The 22,814-nt window shown below is 42.3% G+C and overlaps 2 protein-coding genes across 3 annotated transcripts; both read left to right on the forward strand.

Moving 5' to 3' along the window:
- The first annotated feature begins 1,342 nt into the window (after positions 1 to 1,342).
- Positions 1,343 to 5,797, forward strand: hsd17b14 (hydroxysteroid (17-beta) dehydrogenase 14). Of its 2 annotated transcripts, none has more exons than XM_085404670.1 (9): positions 1,343 to 1,590; positions 1,687 to 1,725; positions 1,852 to 1,949; positions 2,099 to 2,165; positions 2,271 to 2,362; positions 2,784 to 2,888; positions 2,969 to 3,036; positions 3,788 to 3,884; positions 5,518 to 5,797. In XM_085404670.1, the coding sequence occupies exons 1-9, from the start codon at positions 1,509 to 1,511 to the stop codon at positions 5,662 to 5,664; spliced, it is 795 nt and encodes a 264-aa protein (XP_085260796.1). In that variant the 5' UTR covers positions 1,343 to 1,508; the 3' UTR covers positions 5,665 to 5,797. The 2 variants fall into 2 exon arrangements, with proteins under 2 accessions (XP_085260796.1, XP_085260797.1); XM_085404671.1 differs by having other exon boundaries at positions 1,344 to 1,428.
- Positions 5,798 to 5,985: 188 nt separating this feature from the next.
- bcat2 (branched chain amino-acid transaminase 2, mitochondrial) lies at positions 5,986 to 22,097 on the forward strand. The gene is made up of 11 exons (XM_085404669.1): positions 5,986 to 6,309; positions 8,398 to 8,469; positions 8,920 to 9,120; positions 9,428 to 9,538; positions 15,503 to 15,622; positions 15,738 to 15,901; positions 18,677 to 18,819; positions 18,925 to 19,010; positions 19,405 to 19,545; positions 19,791 to 19,865; positions 20,818 to 22,097. Exons 1-11 carry the CDS (start codon positions 6,292 to 6,294, stop codon positions 20,857 to 20,859), a joined length of 1,173 nt encoding a protein of 390 aa, XP_085260795.1. The 5' UTR covers positions 5,986 to 6,291; the 3' UTR covers positions 20,860 to 22,097.
- Positions 22,098 to 22,814: the final 717 nt, after the last annotated feature.

Here is a 22,814-nt window from a genome sequence, read left to right on the forward strand (position 1 = left end):
ATCTCCAAATCAAATTTTGATACTTTGAAGTTGAGTAGCTGGTGTAGAGGATTGTAGGTCTGAATGTGTGGGAAAACCTGCTGGCTTGTTTACTGCAAGCTGCAGCTGAAGGCGCTTGGAGATCCTGGTATTTTTGGCTCACTTTATTAAACTGTGTGAGATGTGCTGAATCCTTTACTGGCATAGTGAGTGGTATGGTAGCATGCAAGCTATGCTCTGTATAAAAAAAACATAGATGTAGCTTCCAGGTCTGAAAAGTGAAGCAAATGTGAAGCAGTGTGCCTTAAACTGTATTCTTTGTAATGGCCAGCAGGGGGCTGACGCCACAGGTTGCAGAAAGAAGCCCAATTTAAAAATAATTTGTGAGTTGATGAGTTTATGGCCTCACTTCATTTTAAGTTACTAAAGCACTTTCTTCCTTAAAATTATTATTATTATTATTATTATTATTATTATTATTATTATTATTATTATTAATAAGAAGAAGAAGAAGAAGAAGAATCCCTGAAAAAATCAGGAAGTTTAATGATTTCCGAATGGGTTTTTTTTTTTAAACACAAAATGTTTTGCCATGTAAAATGAGGAAATTAGATTAAAGTTCATTTCAGCTTCTACCTTATCCACATGTTTTAAGTCACATGCCCTTCCTGAGCCAACTTCAAAGGTTTAGTGTCTCTGATTTTTTTTTTTTTTTTTTTTTTTTACCTCCAATCGACCCAGCACCCTTTCACATGAATACGTTGACCAGTGAGGCGTGAAAATGAAGAAATGAAATAATTACGTTTAATATTAAGTATACAAAAAGGAATACTTTTAACAAAAGGCCAGGTCTCCTTGATCTTTAAGTTGAAGCAGCATTGAGATATTTAATGGCATCTGAGCATTGCAGAGTAAATCAGCTTCCTGCAATGATTCAAAACGTTATAAAGATGGGAGATCTGCTTTATAACCGTTAGAATAATAGCATCAGCAAGTTTAGTGGAAAGCAGGTTCATTATACTGTTAGGTAAAGACACTACAGTATTGGAGAGAGATCTCAAACAATCAGACGATCCCATTCCTGCAAGTACTTGATAACGGGGAGTAGGAAGAGCTTCCTTTCACTGAACGAAAGTAATCATGTCCAGACTGATGGTTTCTAAGGAAGCTGACATCAGCTTAGGGCGGCTAAGTTAGTGGCACCCAAGCACAGATGTCCAGACACAGTTGAAGTAAAAAGGAAATTATTATAAAAGTTCAAGAACCCTCTCTAGAGCTAGTTTTCTTGTGAATGTATAGATTTCCTACTATCCCTGTCCTCCTGAACGCAGCAAAGCAAACCGCATGATTTTGTGGCACTTTGAACTTTACAAACAAACATGCTGACAGCGGCTGATCGTTTCTGCTGGCGGCAGAGGAGTCCTGCTGTGATGACTCCGAGCAGACAAAGTAAGAAGTAACCGTTATTAGTCCGCTGTTTGACAGCAGCGCCGCTTTGCGTCACATTTATCATCGTAACCGCAGACAAAATGTCCCAACGCTACTACAACAAAGTGGCTGTTGTCACAGGAGGATCCAAAGGGATTGGCAGAGGGATTGTCAGAGTGTTTGGTATGAAAATGTCTTTATTTATGCTGGCAGTTTGCGCATGCAGCGAGGAGTGGCGCACTGAACATTTTTGCGTCTTTTTTTGTTGTTCTTTTATAGTGGAAAACGGAGCCAAAGTGGCGTTTTGTGGAAGAGAAAGTTAGTAAGGCTGTTTTTATTCTGCTACTTTGTAAAACAGTTACACGATTTCACTTTTGGCAGCATATATGAAAAGAAAAATAATGGGGTGCAGTGTTTTGCGGAATGATCAGACGTGTCTCGTAGGTGCAGCAGGTGAAGCTTTAGAGGCGGAGCTTAACAAGACCGGACCAGGCTCTTGCAAGTTTGTCAAAAGTGACATCTCCAAGGAAGAAGACATAAAGGTGAAGTGCAGCTTTGTGGGTGTATGGTCTGAAATGGAAAGAGTCACATGATCACATGATGATCACATGATGATCTCACTGAACTCAGTGACTCCCGCATTCACTGCGGATGTGTATTTGTCATTTGTTGGTTCCTCTTGTCTCTGCAGAGGCTGATTGCAGTCACAGTGGAGCAGTTTGGTCACATCGACTGCCTGGTCAACAACGCAGGCTGGCGTGAGTCTTTTGTGTGTGTGTTGTTGTTTTTTACTAACAAGGAGACATGACAACAAGGCTGTGTTGCTTACTGTCTGTTTTTGTGTTTGAAATCTTCCTCTTCAGACCCTCCTCATAAACCCACTGACGACACCACAGCAGAGGAGTTCAGAGACTTGTTGAATCTGAACCTCGTCAGCTACTTTTTGGCGTCTAAAGTACGTTTTCACAGCTTTGGGTGCAAATAATTTCTGTCTTCGGTGGTAACAAAGACAGTCCTTAAGGATTAAAGTGATACATTTAAACACTGATGAATGAAATAAATAAAAAATAACTTTATTTTAAAACGACAGGCGGGAAAACAATATAGGAAAAAATGTTTTCAGTGGTCTTAAAAGTACACAAGAATACCCCTAACATGGAATCTACCCTTTCCTTGTGTCTACAGACCACCTGTAATATCACTTTTGAGTTTCCAGGATTTTTGCATTGACTGATTGATTTTAGCCAAAGCCAGTCTGACTAACTAATAACACATAAACCCTTCACACTTTTCATTTCTGTTTGAGCTCTTGGAGTAATTGAAACATTATGTATAGAGGATCTTTGCACCACCTGAAAGTCTCTCTCTCTCTGCAGTATGTGTTACCTTACCTACGAGAGCGCCAAGGAAACATCATCAATATTTCCAGTCTTGTGGGAACTATTGGTCAGAAAGATGCTGCACCGTATGTTGCCACAAAGGTGAGCTTCTTTCCTCGTTTCCTAAATTTCAGCCCTCTGCCCAAAAGAATAGCATTGTAATGTGATGTTTTCTCCACAAGGGGGCGATCGTTTCCATGACAAAGGCAATGGCAGTGGATGAGAGTCGCTACAATGTGAGAGTGAACTGGTGAGGCAAACTGGCATCTGCAAAAAATTATCACACCCCCCCCCCCCCCCCCCCCCCCCCAAAAAAAAAGGTTTCTAGGGAGAAGATATATTTTCAATCTCCAGATTAAATTAATTGGATTTCAATTTAATCACAAGGATAAGATATAAAAATGTGTTATGCTATTAATGAATCGCAGGGGACAGCTTGTGACTAGTATATTAAAATGCAGTTACCTTTGTGTGCTTTATATAGAGTTAACTAGTCTCATCCAATGGTTCCCAAGCTAAGGGTTGGCCTCTTTACATGGTCCCAGTATCAGTCTGAGGGGTTGTGAGATGGTTGATAGGAGCAGAAGTCAGAAAAACATAATCTGTATTTCTTATTTGGACTTCTCTTCAGTCACTGCTGTCTGTGATAACTGCCACAAACCATAAAGCCCAACTTTCTTATATCAGCCCCCCCCCCCCCCCCCCCCCCCCCCTCCCCTTTTTTTAAAACTTAATTTCGTAGCCATTGATAAGCTCTGATTCACTATTTGGGCTTTTCTACAGTAGACAGTTCAAAATTACACATTTTGTTCTCATAAATCCACAAGACTAAGATACCAAACAACTATAATTACGCAGTGAAATAAAAAATGTGATTCTGATAAATAAAAAGAAGAATTCTGGTGTGATATAAAAACTGTAGAGATTCTACAAGTATTTCATTCCCTTTAATCTAATAATGCCTTTCTTTTTCTAATCGGAGTGTCTGGCTTTTGTTGCAGCATTTCACCGGGTAACGTGATGACACCTCTGTGGGAGCAACTAGCAGCACAGACACCAGACGCAGCTGCCGCCATTAAAATGGGGGAAAATGCTCAGGTACGTTCAGGAAGGTGTTCAGAAGCCGTGCAGATTATGGGGGCTGGTTAGTAGTGAAGAGTTGAGTTATGCAGTCATTAATGAAAAGTTATTAAAATGTAATAAAAATGATCCGTGCCATCATCAAATCACAAAGAATCTCCACATTGGATCAGGGCAGCGAACGCCTCTGGTGCTGTTGGTCAGCAGGCTGCTGGTGGAAACTGTGCTACTGTTGCCTGAAAACAATGGAAGAGGAGAGGAGGAAGGTGTGTTAGGAGGCAGCGTGAGCGAGGAAAAGGCAGGAGTGTGGAGGTCAGAGATAGGGGCTTAATGTGAGGAGCTAGCTGATATGAAGGAGAGAAGGAAGGCGGATATTTTTCAGAGCAAGTGTCTGACAGAGATGAGAGTCTGCAAGGTGGTGTCATGGCAGATTGTAGCTAGGCAGCATGAGATAGAGACGAGGATCAAATGGTGGAAGTTGAAAAAGGAAAAATGTAAAGAATTCAGAGAGGAATGTCGACAGCTCTGGCTGGTAGGGAGGAGTTACCAGATGATGGGGAAAGCTGAAGTGATGAGGGAATGAAAACAAGGACACTTGGGAGAGGAATGAGAAAGTATTGGAAAGTGTTCAAAGAGTTTGGCAAGGAAAAAGCGGGATAGTCAAGAAGATGCAGACAGCTGATAGGAGTACTTGGAGGCTAGGTGTACAGCAAACACAGGTGGCAAAGGAGGAAAAGGCTTTTAGTGAGTTGTATGTGAGGCAGGACACTAAGGAAGGAAACTTTTATCGGTTCGCTAGGCAGAAAGATTGAGCTTGAAAGCCAAAAGTGCAACAGGACAGAGAGTGGAAGTTGCTAAGATTTTTCACCGGGAATTACCAGGATGGACATTATTAGAAATGAATACATCAGAGGGACAAGTCAAAGTCTGAGAGGCAAGGCTGAGATGGTTTGGACATGCCCATAAGAGGAACACTGGATATACTGGAAAAAGCAAAACTAAACTGCCACACACTGGAATCTCTCTGTCAGGCAGTCAGCATCGACGCCTTCAGTCTTGGATCGCAGCTGAACGAGTTTGTGTAACAGGCTGCATTTTTTCCATTAGAGGTTTCCTTTGATTCAGGCAAGAAAGCCTGTTTGAAGCTGACGCAATACAAGAGGAGTAACTAGACAGCCACCTCCTTTTAGTTTCGCATTTATAGAAAAAGAGTGAAAGACAAGTTTGTTTCAGTTCTTTAAGTGTTGTTGTTGTCTACATGTTTTGTTAAATTAGGATCTGTCATTTTCACACTTTTATTATGCCTGTTATCTAAATAATGGAGGAGGATAGGAGACCCTCTGTTAAGCCTCTGTCGCATTAGGAGGTTTGTAGTTTTCCCTGTTCATGAGTTGAGAAAGCTGAAATTATGAAATCTCCAGTTTTTTTTTTTTTTTTTTTTTGGGGGGGGGGGGGGGGGGGGGGTTTGCATGGGAAGTCGTACAGGAGTTTTTTGAAAAGCTTCTCCTTCTTGGCAAATACTTGTGAGCTAGGAAGCAACAGTTGGAACAGCTGCAGGCCTGTAGAAGCACAAAAACAAAAGGAATTTACCCAGTGCACCCAGAAATATGCAGTCTAGGACTGAGAAGTGACACACTTTCTTCTCCAACAGCTCATGGGTCGAATGGGGACTGAGGCTGAGTGTGGACTGGCTGCTTTATATCTCGCTGCCGAGGCCACTTTCTGCACCGGGATTGACCTGCTGCTCAGTGGAGGAGCTGAACTGAACTACGGCTTCAAGAGTCAGATCCAGTCCTAACAATCCTGAGTGTCCTTGTGGTGGAGATATGTGCAAATGTGCTGGTTACATGACTAAAATGAATACTAAATAATTTTGGATATAAGGAAAGCAATTATATTAATTGATTTCAAGTAGTTTGGTGCTTGAAGTTGAAAATTTAAAGCTTAGAATTTTGGCATCCTAACCTTGAAACTGGACCTGAACCACTCCCCTATGATTAGCCAATCAGCACTAGCCTCTCTGCCTATAATAACCTGCTTTCGCCTACCCCAATCAGAGGTTTGTTTGTTTTTTTTCTCTTCCCTCATGCTTCCAAGGACTTCCTGAATGAGACTGCTGGCCAATAAAACCGGTCACTACAACTGCAGAGCTAATTATTACATTGATTTGGGTTTTTTTAATACACTAACATCGTTGTGTCGTTATTCTGAGACGTGTAATTCTTTCTGAATTATTAAACTGGTAGAAAAGTTGAATAGAAGATCCTGAATATTTCAAAGTCGGCACACGCTGCTCGTATCCTGACGCTTCTGGGTTCAGGGAGAGCAAGAAGGTCTCGTATTTCAAAGCGGAACGCAAGCTGACTTGGAGCGTTTGTTTCCACACGGACTAACAAAGTTGTTTATCATCACTGGCGTAGCGGAGATGGCAGCCCTCCGGACGGTGAGTCGATTGAGTGTCTGTGTGCTGTTTATTACCAGGTTGCTGTGATGTTGTGGGTAAATGATTAACCTGAATGGGCGGTAAGGTGGCCGGTAATCATTAAAGAAGATAAGAGGCCAGTAAAACATCCTGGCCCACTGCTACTGGAGAATTCGGCGCGAGCGCGGAGCGTGGCAAAATTGTACAGCATGGAAAAGACCAAACTTAATGCAGAAATGTGGAGATTTTATGTCTTCTGCTTATGGTCAAAATAAAAACACTCCAAAAACACTAAGAAGATGCAATTGTTAACCTTAAAGGCGGTTAACAAATTCGGCTCACTTAGAGACGAAAACATTTTATGTTTTTTGGGATCATTTGTTTCTGCTTAGGAACTTTGAGGTTTTCATGCGTGACGTCTTGTTTTTGGTCAGTCTGTCTTGTGCGTCGACTTAAATATTAAAGGGCTTTTAGTTGATGCACATTTACAGAAAATGCAAAGTGTCTGTGTACATTGCTACCACGTTATTACTCTTGTGTTTTACATGTAGAATGAATAGAATAAGTTACTTTCCTGCTGTATTAAATGCCACAATTGAATGCAAGAAACTAAATGTTGCTTTGGGAAATAGGGATATATTTCATTCATCAGGTTTGTGTGTGGCAAAAATCAACTCGGGGAAAAAATATAGCTAAGCTCTCATTGTGCAATAAAGACAAAATCTTGCATCACCTTTACGCCAAAATGCTTCCCTAAGCTCCATTGTGCAGAAATTATGGACACGAGGTGATAATTATATTGTCTGTCTGTAATGTCAGTGGTTTAGCTCTTTGACCTTCAAACATGCCAGAACTGGCCTGTCAAGTGAGCTGCCCTGTGGCCCTTTATCAATGCCAGCTGTCATCTACCAAATATTGGAATTAGATTTTAAACTTCTTTAAATGTTGTTTCAATTGTATGCATACAATTAACAGCCCAGTACTTATTAGTTTGGTAAAGTTAAAACCATTTAGAAGCACAACCTGGATGTTTTAGCCCTGTATCCATTCTGCTTTTTTAAATATTTAACTATTTTTCCAAATGTTTCTACTGTTTAACATTGTTTTTATTGTTAGAAAGAATCTAGTTGTGTATATTAATTATTTACCCAATATTTAACTGATATTTAATCATTTATTTCAACACACTTGTTAACTTTAAACGCAATCATTTACTAACTGGTCAACTTTTTCCTAGTCATGATTTAGCAGTCAAATTGTAATTTCTGTTTTCTTTCTTCCCTGAACTTGTCAGGCTAATTATTTCCATTTAGTCTATGGAAGCTGTAGATGTGCTCCCAGTGGTTCAATTACTCAGGGCTCCAAATTGCTGCTTCATACCACAGAGGGGCATTTGTGTGATGACTATATATGAAAGACTCCGTGCTGTTCAGTTGGCAAAATTAAAATCAGTTAAAATATGGGAAACCCAGCACCATATTAAGAAAGGTAAACTAAAATGTGAAATTTCGAGATTAATTAGAAGATTGCTTCCATAAGTATTAAACTGCCAGGACAGTTGATCTTAATATGGGTTAAATAAGTAAAAGTATAATATCCCATCCTGTCTTACCCCAGGGCTGAATTACCTTTAGATTTCTCATGTTACCTTGCCTGAACTCCAAGTATGAATGCCAAGATCTACAAAGCCAGTTAAGGAGTGGCACTGATAATTTATGTACCTAAACTAATGATATGTTTTTATGAAATAAGCTTTTATGGTTGGCTGTTGCTTTCTTCTTATTGTGAAGCCCTTTGTTGCCCACATAATATCATTCTGCAGAGAGCACCCTGCACATGTGATCTGATTCTGTTTACAGCTCTTACGACTGTCTCCTTCTGGAATGTGCAGACAATATGATTGGTGCTGAGTCACACACACACACCCCTCAGAAAAAAAAACAATATTGCACATAGTCTTCCTGTGTGTTCCCAAACGTGGATCAATGATTGTCACCTGGAAATCAGAGCTTAAACTGTTATCTGTTAACATTTTGAAACTTTTTGATGGGTATTTAAAGAAAGCTGCCACATCATCTCGCAAAGAGTTTCATCATGCATTCCTTGCAGGCACTCCATGGACGACGACTTCAGACTTTCCCCTTTTCCTTCGGCTCGCTGCGGTTCGCCAGCTCCTTTAAGGTAATGAGGAAAACGTTAACATTTTCTTTTTTCACCAGGTGAGACCTTGAATTACAGTCTGGCGAGCCTGTGAATGGCTGGTTTGGTATGGAGAACATGATGGTAACAGAAAGAAGAAAGTAACGTTCATTAGAGGGATTTGTCTCTTTAGCTTGGTCGAGTTGCTTTTTATTTACAGTTTCTTTCCATTTCTGTGTCCCCCTCACTCTGTGCCTGTTGTAATTATTTAATTCAGTTTAATTTAACCTGTTTAATTGTGTCCAAGTGATCTGTTAACCCTTACCTGACTATGTTTAACCACCACCAATTGTCCTTTTGCGCATGCTGTGTCAATAACAGCAATTTCAAAAAAACAATCACTGTTTTGGTCGCTTGCTCTGCTCTTGTCCGTCTCCTTCCTTCTTTTTTTTCTCCACCCGTGTCCGGCTCGCCTTTCCGTCTCCATCTCAGGCAGCAAGTCTCACCATTGAACGCAACACAGAATGCAAGCCGAAGCCCGAGCCCTCCACGCTGCTCTTCGGCAAACAATTTTCTGACCACATGTTGACTATCAACTGGTCGGAGAAGGGCGGCTGGGAATCTCCTCAGATCAAACCTTTCCAGAATCTGTCGCTGCATCCAGCTAGCTCTGCCCTGCACTACTCCATAGAGGTAAAGAGCACTCTGCCAACGTGCAGTACATAAACATGCATGATATTTTCACTGGGTGCAGCACCCTCTGCTGTAGTGTAACATATAAGTGAGCCTGTAGACCAGGAACTTGTAATAACAGCCAATGGCTGACACATATTGGCCAATGAAATGGTTAGGTATTGTCTTCTCACCTGATAATTTGATGAATATCAGTGCCAGAATGGGCTTAAAGTCACCATAACCATTCAGTAAAAGGGAAACACTGCCACATTCATCTATACCTACATAGTAACTAACAAAAGTTATTTGTTTCTACCTTCTCCAGCTGTTTGAAGGCATGAAGGCGTACCGTGGCGTCGACAACCACATCCGCCTGTTCAGACCCATGCTGAACATGGAGAGGATGCATCGCAGTGCAGACAGGAGCAGCCTTCCTGTGAGTTTGCACACCATCAGAAACCTTGACCCTAATATCAGAATCAGAATCAGAATACTTTATTGATCCCTGGGGGAAATTATTTTTTGTTACAGTGCTCCATTTTAAACCAACATTAAGACAAGACAGACAATACGCTAACTAAGAATAGTACAATATATACATATATATACATACATACATACATACATAAGTCACTTATAAATAAATATTTGGAAAAGAAACATGTGTAGCTGTAGCAGCAAACAGTGTGTTAAGTGGATGCGTTGTACAGGGAGATGGCCACAGGCAGGAATGATTTCCTGTGTCGTTCAGTGGTGCTTTTCGGTAATCTCAGTCTCTCACTGAACGAGCTCCTGTGACTGACCAACATGTCATGGAGTGGGTGGGAGGTGTTATCCAACATTGTCTTTATCTTGGACAGCATCCGCCTCTCCGACACCACCTTGAGGGAGTCCAGCTCCATCCCCACAACATTGCTGGCCTTACGGATCAGTTTATTAAGTCTGTTGGCATCTGCGACCCTCAGCCTGCTCCCCCAGCATGCAACAGCATAGAGGATCGCACTGGCCACCACAGACTCATAGAAAATCCTCAGCATTTTCTGGCAGATGTTGAAGGACCTCAGTCGCCTCAAAAAATAGAGACAACTCTGGCCCTTCCTGTAAAGTGCTGTGGTGTTTTTAGCCCAGTCCAGTTTATTGTCAATGTGTACTCCAAGGTATTTATAGTCCTCCACAATGTCAACACTGACCCCCTGGATTGAAACAGGGGTCAAGTGTTTCCTGGTCTTCCTGAAGTCCACGATCAGTTCCTTGGTCTTTGCCACGTTGAGCTGCAGATGATTCTGCTCACACCACGTGACAAAGGAGTCGACCACAGCCCGGTACTCTGTCTCATCATCCCTGCTGATGCATCCAACCACCGCAGAGTCATCAGAAAACTTCTGAAGATGGCAGGTCTCTGTGCAGTGGCTGAAGTCTGTGGTGTAGAGGGTGAAGAGGAAGGGGGAGAGGACAGTCCCCTGTGGTGCCCCTGTGTTGCTAATCACCTTGTCAGACACACACTGTGGGAGACGTACATATTGTGGTCTTCCTGTCAGGTAATCAACAATCCAGGACACCAGAGAAGCATCCACCTGCATCGCTGCTAACTTATCACCCAGGAGGGTCGGCCTGATGGTGTTGAAAGCACTGGAAAAGTCAAAAAACATGACCCTCACAGTGCTCGCCGGCTGGTCCAGATGGGTGTAGACACGATTGAGCAGGTAGATGATGGCGTCCTCTGTTCCGAGACGAGGCTGATAAGCGAACTGAAGGGGATCCAGATGTGGTCTTACTATGGGTCGCAGCTGGTCCAGGATGAGCCTTTCCAGGGTCTTCATGATGTGGGAGGTCAGTGCCACGGGCCTGTAATCCTGGGGGCCACTGGGACGAGGCGTCTTTGGTACAGGGACGAGGCATGATGTCTTCCACATCACCGGGACCCTCTGCAGACTCAGACTCAGCATAAACAGTTTATGAAAGACTCCACACAGCTGGGGGGCACAGGCCTTGAGGACAAGGGGACTCACTCCGTCTGGTCCAGCAGACTTGCCTGAGTGAAGTCTCCTCATTTGCATCTCAACCTGGTATTGAGTGAAGGTGATGGGTGGGGGAGGGGTGTCAGGAATCTCACAGGAGGCAACATGTGAAGAGAGAGGCTGGCACAGTGGTGTGGCTCTGGATTCCAGGCTGACTGCAGGTGAGGTTGTGGGGGTGGGAGCAGACACTGTGGTGTCGAATCTATTGAAAAACAGATTCAACTCGTCGGCTCTATTCTCACCTCCCTCAGCTCCCCTGCTGTTGGTTGGCCTGAATCCAGTGATGGTCTTCATGCCCCTCCACACCTCTCTCATGCTGTTCTGCTGGAGTTTCCACTCCAGCTTCCTCCTGTAATTGTCCTTAGCCTCTCTGATCTTGTCCTTTAGTAACACCTGGACCTTCCTCACCTCCTCTTTGTTGCCCCCTCTGAAAGCCCTCTTCTTGTTGTTGAGGAGGGCTTTGATGTCCTTAGTCACCCACGGCTTGTTATTTGGGTAACAATGAACAGTCTGAGCTGGAACAATGGAGTCGGTGCAGAAAGTTATGTAGTCTGTGATACACTCAGTAAGCCCATTGATGTCCTCGGCGTGAGGCTCACAGAGTGTTTCCCAGTCGGTCACCTCGAAACAGCCCTGTAGTTCCGCTATTGCCTCCTCTGACCACCTCCTAACAGTCCTGGTGGTCACAGGTTCCCTCCTCACAATTGGCACATAGCGGGGGGTGAGGTGAATCAGGTTATGATCTGACCTACCAAGTGGGGGGAGGGAGGAGGAGCTGTATGCATCCTTGACGTTAGCATACAGTAAGTCTAAAGTTTTCTCTCCCCTGGTGGGACAGTCCACATATTGTTTGAATGTTGGTAGTGTATTGTCCAGTGATACATGGTTGAAGTCACCCGAGATCACAATAAAGGCACTCGGGTGCTGAGTCTGTAGCCGAGCTATGGCAGAGTGGATAGTGTCACATGCAGCTGTGGGGTTAGCAGAGGGGGGTACATAAACAGCCACCAAGATGACGTGAGAGAATTCCCTGGGTAAATAATACGGCCTGAGTCCAACAGCACACAGTTCAGTGTCCGGGCAACAAATCCTTTCTTTGATTGTTATGTTGGCAGGGTTACACCACCGGTTGTTAACTAAAACAGCAAGCCCACCTCCTTTACGCTTACCGCTAGCGATAATATATCATAGACTGTATATAAAAGATGGATACCATCCATTGATTTTCAGGATACTCTTTCCAGATCAATAGGTTATGAACATGCTAACCTTTGCTGTAAATGTGGGTATTTAAGGTGTCTGGTTGTTTTCTTGGTGGTTCTATTTTTTTATCCCTGGAGGCTGCTCTTTGCAATATATATTGATATCAGTATTTTGTTTGTCCTTCACACAGTATATCATTTTAATCAGAGTGGAAACGCCTCAGAAAAGCGATTTTAGACCATCGTGAGACACTGAGGCCTTATTCAGAGAGACTGTGGCACAGCATGACAAAGCGCTGCTCATTCTTTGAAGCCAGTCAGCGCAGTGAGGCTGCTGAGCACACGGACGGCTCTGGCAAAAACACACAGCGTGGTCTGGTAGAAAAGTTGATCCAGGCTTTTTTAATCCTTCATCTGGCAGCAAGTCAAGTGTCACGTTTTCTCAAAGCAAAGCCACATTTCTTCCCAAGATAAAAGATAAAATAGATAGGAGATAAAAGATCAGGTTGATGAGCATTTTCTCTTCATTCCCAAAATGTCAGTTACACTTGAGGAAGTGAAACAGGTAAAATAGATATTACAACACTGCAACCAGATTTGTGGGAGGGGTTGGATTAAACCTCATTAGGGAGGTGCCAAAAATTCCTCTTGCAGGAAGAATGCTGGTCATTCATTCTTTGGAGTGGAAAAACTCCATGATTCAAACTGGGTCTCAAACTTGGGTCTCATCGCCTTTTATGAGCTTTAACCTCACCCTGTGTTGCTTTATCTCAGTGCTGCTGTTGGTCTAAATGTGCTGTCGATGCTAATTCTTTAGCAAGGATCTAAAAAGCTCAAACTTGAGTGTACTTGGTAGAGAAAACTACATTTGGCTGCTCCCTTGCCTTAGACTCACTACACTCGGGAGATGTGCATGTTTGATTTGGCAGGGTTTTAACCCGCCTGACGCAACGCCAAAGGGGATTTGCGTCTATGCTGGAAACGAACTAAAGCTTTCCACCACCACACAGGAATAGGTTATCTTTACAGTTTCACAAACGAGTTTTTTACACACCCTCCTGATGTCCTGGTACCAGAGTTCACACTTCATTATTGTGAAACTGTTTCACAGGGAAACAAACTTTGAGTATAACTAAGATACTGTGAGTATGCAATATATATGTATTTGGAAGAGTCTTGAAAGTGTCACACTAGAGGTGGGCGATATAAACGATATACGATAGAAACTATATAAATTTGGCCAACGATAGAGAGTTTGACTATATCGCTCTATCGCATGCTGATGATGTCATCAAGCTGCGCCTGTTTTGGTCGAAAGCGTCGCAGCGGCTGCAAAGAGATGAAGCACTTTTGAAATATGGGGAAAGCCAAAAACTGCGCTTCTTCCACTTCCGTAACATTGATTCATTAATGTTGAATTCTCTCGCAGCTGCTCTATTCCCATGTTGTTGCAGTATATTAATAACTAACCTCGTATTGTGGATGAATAATCTTAGTTGTTCTCCTGACGAAGTTTGGCCCGTGTATAGCATCCTCCGATACGATTACATTTGTCCCTGACCACCAGAATCCCTCACCTTAACTTTTATCGAGTGGAAAAACGTTGGCGTTCATCCTCCAGCTTCACTGTGCTAATGTTATGCTAACATAACTGTGTCGCTAGCAATCACGTAACACAACATTATATACCAGGTAGTCCAACTTCAGTAACCCTGCAAACGCCACTGCTGTTTAGTTTTCTGTCTTCATTTATGTTGGAAGTGATAACAGAGCTGTACGTTTGAATTGGTTTCAAAAATCTCTCAGTCAGAACATAGTATGAAATGTTTAGGTGTAAACTAGCGAGCTAACTTCCTGTTAACTTCTAACTCCGTTAAATTTAATAAATTCTGTTTTCATGGATGCATGGATGTAAAACTTAATCGTTACACCCGATAAAGCAGCAACGCTGATGATTTAATTAAAGATGAAAGAATTTAGACCGTTTTTAACTCTTAGTGTTCGTTTGGGACGGAGTTTTGGACCCAGATTACTCCGCGAAGCTCCCCACTACGCAGCCGTAATGCTCTGACAATCCATCAAAACATTTTTTAACAGATTTCTGCACGCCAAAATCGGTTCGAGGTCAGTAAGCACAACCAGAATTCATACATAAGGCACACTCTCAATTTTTGAGAAAATTAAAGGATTTTAAGTGTGCCTTATAGTGTGGGAAATATGTTATACAGAAGAAAAGAATATATCGCGATATATATCGTTACCGCACATGCTTCAAATTATATCACGATATGAATTTTAGGCCATATCGCCCAGCCCTATGTCACGCTAGACATAGCCTTCTGGAGAACAAGACTTCTGTTTGTCTTTCTGTTCTGCCTCCAATGGAGAGCCTGGCTGCTGTTAGAAGTAAAGACAAACAGGGAGGATCGTAGATACTGAACATGTGGGCTCAGCTGTTTTCCTATTTATGCTTTATGTTTATGCCCTCTAGAATCCATCACTGACACGTCATGAATAAATTAACCGAGAGAATTATAATGTTAATTTGTGACACTTGTTTAATTTTTGTGTTTTTGTGTTGAAAAGATTTTACCTCATGTATATTTCTCCAAAGATAGGATATTCTTGTGTTACTGCAGCCAAAAAATTAAGTACAGCTTATAATAAAGTAGAATACAGCAATAAAATATAAGAAAATTTGCAAAAAGAAGAAAGACTCTCAGTAAATAAAAATCTAAATAAAATGCAGTCACATGCTTTGTAAAATGTTGACTACATAAAGGATAAATAATAAAGGATCATTACATTTAATCTAATCTACATTTAAATTTGGTCATTCCAGCACCAGCAAATGTCAGCATTAAAGAAGCTCAGTGTGATAGAGTGCAGGGTGAAAATACACTGAATGATGATATGAGAGAACAGGTAATTCTCTACTATACAGATAAGATGGCTTATAAAGTGAGGGCGTGAGGTAATGACAGCGATTAGTATCTGTCCTCGTGGCTGCCAAGATGAAACCGTCTGCCGGAGAAAGTAAGTAGTGCAGAGAGCGCGGGAGTAGACGGATAAGAGTTTGTAAGCAACCTCCTCTCCACCACAGCCAGAGTCATTTGGATGATATTATATTAGCCAGATTAATGGTGAAAGCTTACTGTTGAATGTCTTTTCCTTGTGCAGCTGTTTGATAAAGGAGAACTGCTGGAGTCCATCAAGAAGCTGGTGGAGATCGACCAGGAGTGGGTCCCCTACTCCCAGGATGCCAGCCTCTATATCAGACCCACTTACATTGGAACCGAGGTGAGCTTTAGTTTCACTAAAAGGCCTGTGCAGGTTCCACGTCAGCCAGGATGTGCTTGAAATGTCCTTCTCCTCATTAACAGTCTCCTCTTGTCTTTTCTTACCTCACATCCAGCCGTCTCTTGGCGTGTCTCGTCCAGGAAAAGCTATGATCTTCGTCATCATCGGCCCAGTCGGGCCGTACTTTTCAACGGGGTCCTTCAACCCAGTGTCCCTGCTGGCAGACCCTGCGTTTGTGAGAGCTTGGAAAGGAGGTGTTGGGGCCTACAAGATGGGAGGGTAAGTTTTTACCCTTAAGTGTGCATTTGGTGTCTGTCTTGCTGTGGTTATGAGTCGATTTTGTGCATAAAAAGAACAATTCAACACAATTGAGTTTGAAGGACTTCTGAGAGAAACCGGTAAACAAAGTTGAAACTAATTTACTGACGATATGGAACCCAAACAAGCAGAAAGAAGTATAAAAAAAACAGTATAAAATACATTTTTAAAAAGTATTTTAAAAAATCTGAGGCAGTTTACCAGCTTCACGGCTCTGTAATGTTCAGGTGGACTTTCTGCAGTGCTCCACACCACAGCTGTGTTTTCATTCAGCAGTGGATCTGGATGGAGCCCAGCTGTGCAGATTATTCACTTTCCTGGTGGAGATGAGAAAGCCGGCCTGAGTGTCAAAAAGGAAAGAGCTTGTGTGATATTTTAGGTGGTGTATTTGCATTAAAATCAGCCTTAAAATATTCAGCATTAACCGTACAATGGCTTCAGCTGGAACATTAATGGTCTGGACCATCACCTGTGCTTTTGAAAACATCTGCAGTTAGGTCAAAAATAATCACGAGACTGAGGAGACAAATCGGCGTTCCTATAATCTCCCCTGATTCCATGCAGCCTGTAATCACGGCCCTGCTTCCACATGACTCTGCTGTCCTACATCAGCACCTGCTCGGCTCCGGCGTGATTACGTAACACCGCTGAACACCCACTCGATTCGCTAAGCCAACAAATCTGCTCTCCTCCATCAAAGTGGAGTAAACACTTCAGCTGTCGGGCCTGATTTAGCAGCAGTAGTCACATGACTCCAGTGGAGCTGAGAGTAATTCGGTGGGCTTACGTTGTTTGTTACCTCTGCTAAGGAGTTTATTTTATTGGTTACTTTTTAGTACAAGATATGGCAAAATTTAACTTATATCTTCACATATTCATATCAAACTGAAATAAGAAACACTGTGAAATTTCATCTCAGTGCTCTGAAGAAAATATCAAAAACTAATCCAGATCCAGGTTTCCTTTTAGATCCCAGGACTCACTTCATGCATGGTCTGAAGGGAATTTTCAGCCTAGCTGGAGGTTTCTAGTCTGTGTAGATTAAGAGCTTTGCAGTCTTGTTTAGCTAATTGTTTAAATGTTATTGTGCATTTACTGGTACAGAAAGTAGAGCCTGATTGATGCTGACGTTTTAGATATGATCACTAAAGCCAGAGCACATCAGTCGAGCAGTGTAGTTGGAACTGGACTGTGATTTTTATACTAGACAAGCAGATAAAATCCTTTATTAAAGCTATTTGTTTTTATCATTTGAGGCTTTTATCCAGAATCAAATCCATTTTATCTTTGAAGATTTGTGAATGTCTCATTCGTGCTTTCATCACAACGTGTCTGCACTGCTGCTTGAAGGCGTTTCACCTCTCGTTCGAGACGTTTCCTCAGTTCTAAGACGAAAGGTGAAGAATTCAGGTATTTAAGCCCTTGAGGGAGTTTTCACTTAAAAGGGTTTTTTGCATCACCACATGAGGTGTGAAAAAAGCTGTGGGTCATTATCAGCTGAGGTTACAGGTGAAACCGTTGTGAGACCTTGCCTCACCTTATCATGTGTGTTCGAAGAAGGTCGTTCGCAGTGGGCATAGATGGCTTCTTTCACTCTCCTTTCAAACCATCTGTGTTCTTGGTCCAAAATGTGAACGTTTGCATCCTCGAAAGAGTGACCTTTGACCTTTAGATGCATATGTACATCTTAGTCTTGTCCCATCGAGGTGGCTCTTCTATGTTGTGCCATGCGTTCATGGAGTGGCTGTTTAGTTTCTCCAGTGTAGATGTCTGAGGGACTCCTCGCTGCACTGCACACCATACACTGTGTTGAACTCATGGAGACATATTTCAAAGCACAGAGCTACAGCTCTGCTACGTCAGTCGAGCCGGTTTGCATTTCTGACATTAAAGGAGAATATCACAGAGGGCTGTACGTCAGGGTGTCTGTATCCTTCACTCGAAGCTAACGCAGCTTGAACTTAGTGACGCTCAGAAAGAGCTGGCAGCCGAGCACAACTCAAGGCTGGGTTCTTAACACCATTGTTCATTGTTTATTGTTGTCAATCCAGAAATGATTGCGGTTCTGTGGTTCTCACAATGTTCCTTCTAACAGTCGTGACATTAACAGGATGCTTCCTCGTCAGCACAAACACCTTTTCTTTGGGTGAGCAACCGTTGTTGTGCACAGGCACCCTGTGCACAACAACGGTTGCTCTGTCATCATTCTTTGGACTGAAAACCTGACATGTCACCGTGTCTTCCTCACTTCTTGAAATTAATTATTGTTGGATTGTGTGACTTTACTTTGGTTACAGGTTGTGATCTTGGCGGTGTAAGGCTTGTAATTGATGACTAAATATGTTATTTAAATGAAAAACAAGGAGAGAAAATGTGCTAATACTCTTGTGTTCATTTCAGTCTCTGTGGAGGATGTTGTAGAGTTTTATTTGTAAATCACCGGTGCTGCATGTTGGCACTGATGTCTGACCCGTCTTGTCGACATCAGCAGTTTTCATTTATTATTTGCATGTTGTATCTTGCTTCTTACCTGCGTGCCTCCTGCCATGCAACACACCTGCACGAGTCACCCTCAGAATAGCCCCATTCATAGATGTATGGCCCCACTACCACTGACTGCCACCTGGTGTGCAAAACATGCATTACACCAATGTCTTTATATTATGTTTTTCAGTCCAAGCCGCTCTGTTCATATGTAATAAATCAGGCTGTCTGTCTTATTTAACTTCTTTCCAGTAACTACGGCCCCACAATAGCGGTGCAGAACGAGGCAGTGAAGCGAGGCTGTCAGCAGGTCCTCTGGCTGTATGGACAAGATGAGGAGATCACCGAGGTCGGCACCATGAACCTCTTTATCTACTGGACCAATGAGAAAGGAGGTCAGATTCTTTTTGTTCATATTTGGTTGTTTTTTCACCCAGTCATCTTTTTATTGTTCACACAGTTTAAACCTGCTCTTGTGAATTTTTCCTCTGTGGATGCAGAGAAAGAGCTGGTGACCCCGCCGCTGGATGGCATTATTCTCCCAGGAGTGACCAGACAGTCGCTGCTGGACCTGGGAAGATCCTGGGTAAGAGACCGCTGTTAGGTCAACAAGACAGCTGCCGGAGCCCCGCCCACACTGAAAGTCCAGCACAGATGCAGGATAAGCAGAAATAGAACAAAAGGAGTCTCATTTTTAGTCTGAGTCTTAGTTAGTTTGTAGCATCCCAGTGCTTGTTAGCATTTCCCAGCATGATGTTCAGTGGTGTCATTTTTTGCAGACGAGCGTTTCCTAGTTTCAGAAATTGTCTTGAACAAATTATTTTGGTTGGTCGGGCTTCTCCGGGTTGCCAGGTGGGAATTTAATGAGGCATTCCAGCTGAAAGATTACGATTGGGATTTCCAACTTCTACATTTGAATGTAGTGCAGCAATAAAAAAAAATAAAATAAAAAAAATTCTTTCTTTGTGTGTTTCTGTCAGGGAGAGTTTAAAGTCACGGAGCGGACTATGGGCATGAAGGAGCTGCTTGGAGCTCTGGATGCCGGGCGAGTCCTGGAGGTGTTTGGTGCAGGGACGGCCTGCGTCGTCTGCCCCGTCGGCAGCCTCCTCTACAAAGGAAAGGTGGGAGTTCATCTCCTGGTTCTGATGCTGCTTATTTTTCATGAGTAATAGTGACGTTGCGGGGTTTCCTGTGGCCCATTATCAAACATGAATATTTAATTTTTCTGCTTTGCTGAGTCATCAGGCAACATTTGTGGACAAATAATTATGTGGAAAGTGTTCGTTTTTAAATATTCATGTTTGACGGTGTGAGGAATCCATGGAAATCACCAATAACGTCAATATTTCCTTCTGTTTTCTCTCAGATGTACCAGATCCCCACCATGCAGAACGGTCCAGATCTGGCCAAAAGGTTCTACAAAGAGCTTACTGATATTCAGGTAAGAGCGTCACCACATTTATATCCCAAATCTAAGTATTAGGCACTTGGAGCATCTTTAAAGTGATCAAGGGAACTTGAATGCTGCTGCTTCCAAGTGGCAGCAAGAGGGAACTGAAAAATACAGGGTCCAGATTCCTAAAGTGTATCCACACGAAGGCAGAAATGTGTACTATTTTCATTAGACCTCTTCTGCACACTGTTCTCTTTCAGCAAGGCATGCGCACAGATGTGCAGAATTATTAGGCTTCAGATTAAATTTAGTGTATGTAAACAGAACCAAAACTCCAAACGTGTGCATGCTGAGTCACAAGAAGCTATTGTCTATGCATACTCTCTCACCCACAGAATAGAAGATGGACGTAGCCACTGTGGCATGTGAGCATATTATAGATAACTCTCCTTTTAGTTGTAGAAGGACCAATGTTTACGAAAGATTTCAGGTTCTATTAAATATTTAACTAGAACCCGAGCCTATGAAGTCACTGAGATCACTGAGCAAGGACGATCAAATTCCCATAAACATCAACTCTTTGCAGCCAGAGAAGTCGCCCCCTGCTGGCCATTAAAAAGAACTCTGGCTTAAAGCTCTTCTGCACTGGCTACACTCTTTAGGCCTCAGAGCTGTGCCCGTTTAGTTTATGTGAGGGAAAAGACGCAAAACACACCCATGCATGTTTTGTTTTTCTTTAACACATCCGACCTTGATGCCGATCAGTCCGACAGATATTCTTCTTTCTCAGATCAATAATCAGTAAAACATGATATTGAAAGAGTATTTATTTATGACTTGTTTTATGACAGTCTGCTATTGGAATAACAGCACTTGTTGCAGGCCTAGCTTATCCTGTGACTTTCTATATGTGAATTTATTTTTTATTTCACGCCCACATTTCCTTCCTCTGTATTTATTTGTTTCCCTCTCCTCTTTTGCTTCCTTGTGTTTCCTGCAGTACGGACGCACACCAAGTGAATGGGCTCCACTGGTTGTTTAAACAGCTACTTTGCACATGCCGGTTGTATCAACATTTAATCCGCTGATTTCAGTTTGGGACAACCAACAGCGACCCATCCCCTCCCCCCGCACCCACCGCACTCCTTTCATCCAATGAATGCACTCCTGCTTTGTCACTCGGGGACACAGACGCCTCTCTCTTCCTGTCTTTTTGGACGCCTTTCACGGATGTTACTGTCTCAGAAAACCAGTTGGTGGTTTGAATGCAGCAATACTAACGGCGACGTTTGCCGATATCAAGTCCGAAGAAAATTTTAATTGTTGGAGGGGAAAAAAGAGATTTTAAATATTAACATGATTCACAGCATTAATACAGACTAAACTTCACTCAGATGCTCGTACTTTCATTTTAATCAGCCCAGCATTAACAAACAGGCACATAATTTGACATGTTTCAGGTGTCGTAGTCACAAGCTACAGGTTTGTATTTGGTGTTTAAGACTGGTAGTTGCTGTTACTCATCAACAAATGAATTAAGGTGAATGTCACAACAGCAGTTGATATTAGCTCGTGGTATTTAACCTAAAACCTTTAACTGTTACATGTGAGTAGCCAAAACTGGAATAGCCAACCTTGTAAGGATGTGTTATTTCTTATTGTCGTGTACTTGGCGAACTGATCTGTAATTTTTCATGGGGCCACGTCGCTTGGACACCAGAGTTTGCACTAAGCTTAGTTGTAACATCTGTGTGTGACTCAGCTTTTTAGAAAATAATCATGAGTGGGTTTTAATGTTTGTTGGTTTTATTTGTAAAGACTTTGACAGCACAAAAAAAGATTTGAGCAAGCAGCAGCACGCACAAACAGAAGGACTGCTGAACGCCGACACGCTGCAGACGAGAGAGACTGTTAGATGCTGCACTCCTGAAAAATACTGTACGGTAGCAAATAGACCTGTTATTTTAGAGAGTTTTAAATTATAATTTTTCCTCCTCGTTGTGATGTGAAGTTCAGCCGACTGTCTTCCAGAGTACTTGACTGTGTCACCATGTGTTTAGCTGTGACTTTCTCTGCTATATTTGTACACGCTGTAAGTCTCCTCTGTCCAAGTGCCTGATCTGTCTGTCAGCTTCTTCTTCATCTGTCCATTTAAAGCTGCTGATTTTGTCTTTAGGGGATGTAGCTGGATATGTAAAGCAATATCTGTTTAGTTTTTTAAATGTGCTGTTAGCTTTATTTGGCTGTTTTTGTTTTTACAATAAAGCAAGGTTGAGTTCAGTGGGTCCTTTGTTTGTTTTTGGGGTTTTTTTAAAAAATCATCTGTATTTAAATTTAGCATTTGATTAAAAGTTATTCTAGATGATATTAATAATAATCATTTAATCAGTGTTTTGGTGATGAATTTATGATTTAAGCTTTGTGGTGTGACTGAAGGAACCATTAGAAGATGGGTACAATGCGGTGAGCAGCAATACTCAGGCTGTGGCGATCAAACAGATGCAATCCCTCACACTTACAGCAGCATCAGCAGCCTTAACAAGCAGTTGAATGTGTGCACCTGATAAAGTGGCTGGTGAATGTCTTTCATGTTATTGTGCAAAACCAATTCTAACAAGCTTGAAAGTCAATGTTTGCTGTGACCGCCTTTATTCCTCAACACATCCTGAACTGTCGTAGGTGCGCTTTCTTGTGATTTCTTTAAGTAGTCTTCAGAATGAATTCTTCGGGCTTGTGGAAGGACATTCAGACCTCTGCAAGTTGTTCCATCCTGTCAAGATGATCTCATACGTCCAGACTGTGAGGAGGTCAAACCCTGATGCTTTCCAGATGGATCAAAACGTGGTACTTTTCTGTGTTTGTAATTCCATCAATTTTGACAAAATCTCCAAGACCACAGGCTGAAACCACGACAGAGGCTCCATTGTGTTTACAGATGGCTGTAGACGCTTCCTGTCGTACGTCTGTTGTGCCTCGTCTGTAAATACTGACAAAGAT

This window comes from Rhamphochromis longiceps, linkage group LG4 (assembly GCF_057381845.1).
Source record: "Rhamphochromis longiceps isolate RC_006_pf linkage group LG4, R_longiceps_female_GT1.1, whole genome shotgun sequence".
Classification (NCBI taxonomy): Eukaryota; Metazoa; Chordata; class Actinopteri; order Cichliformes; family Cichlidae; genus Rhamphochromis; species Rhamphochromis longiceps.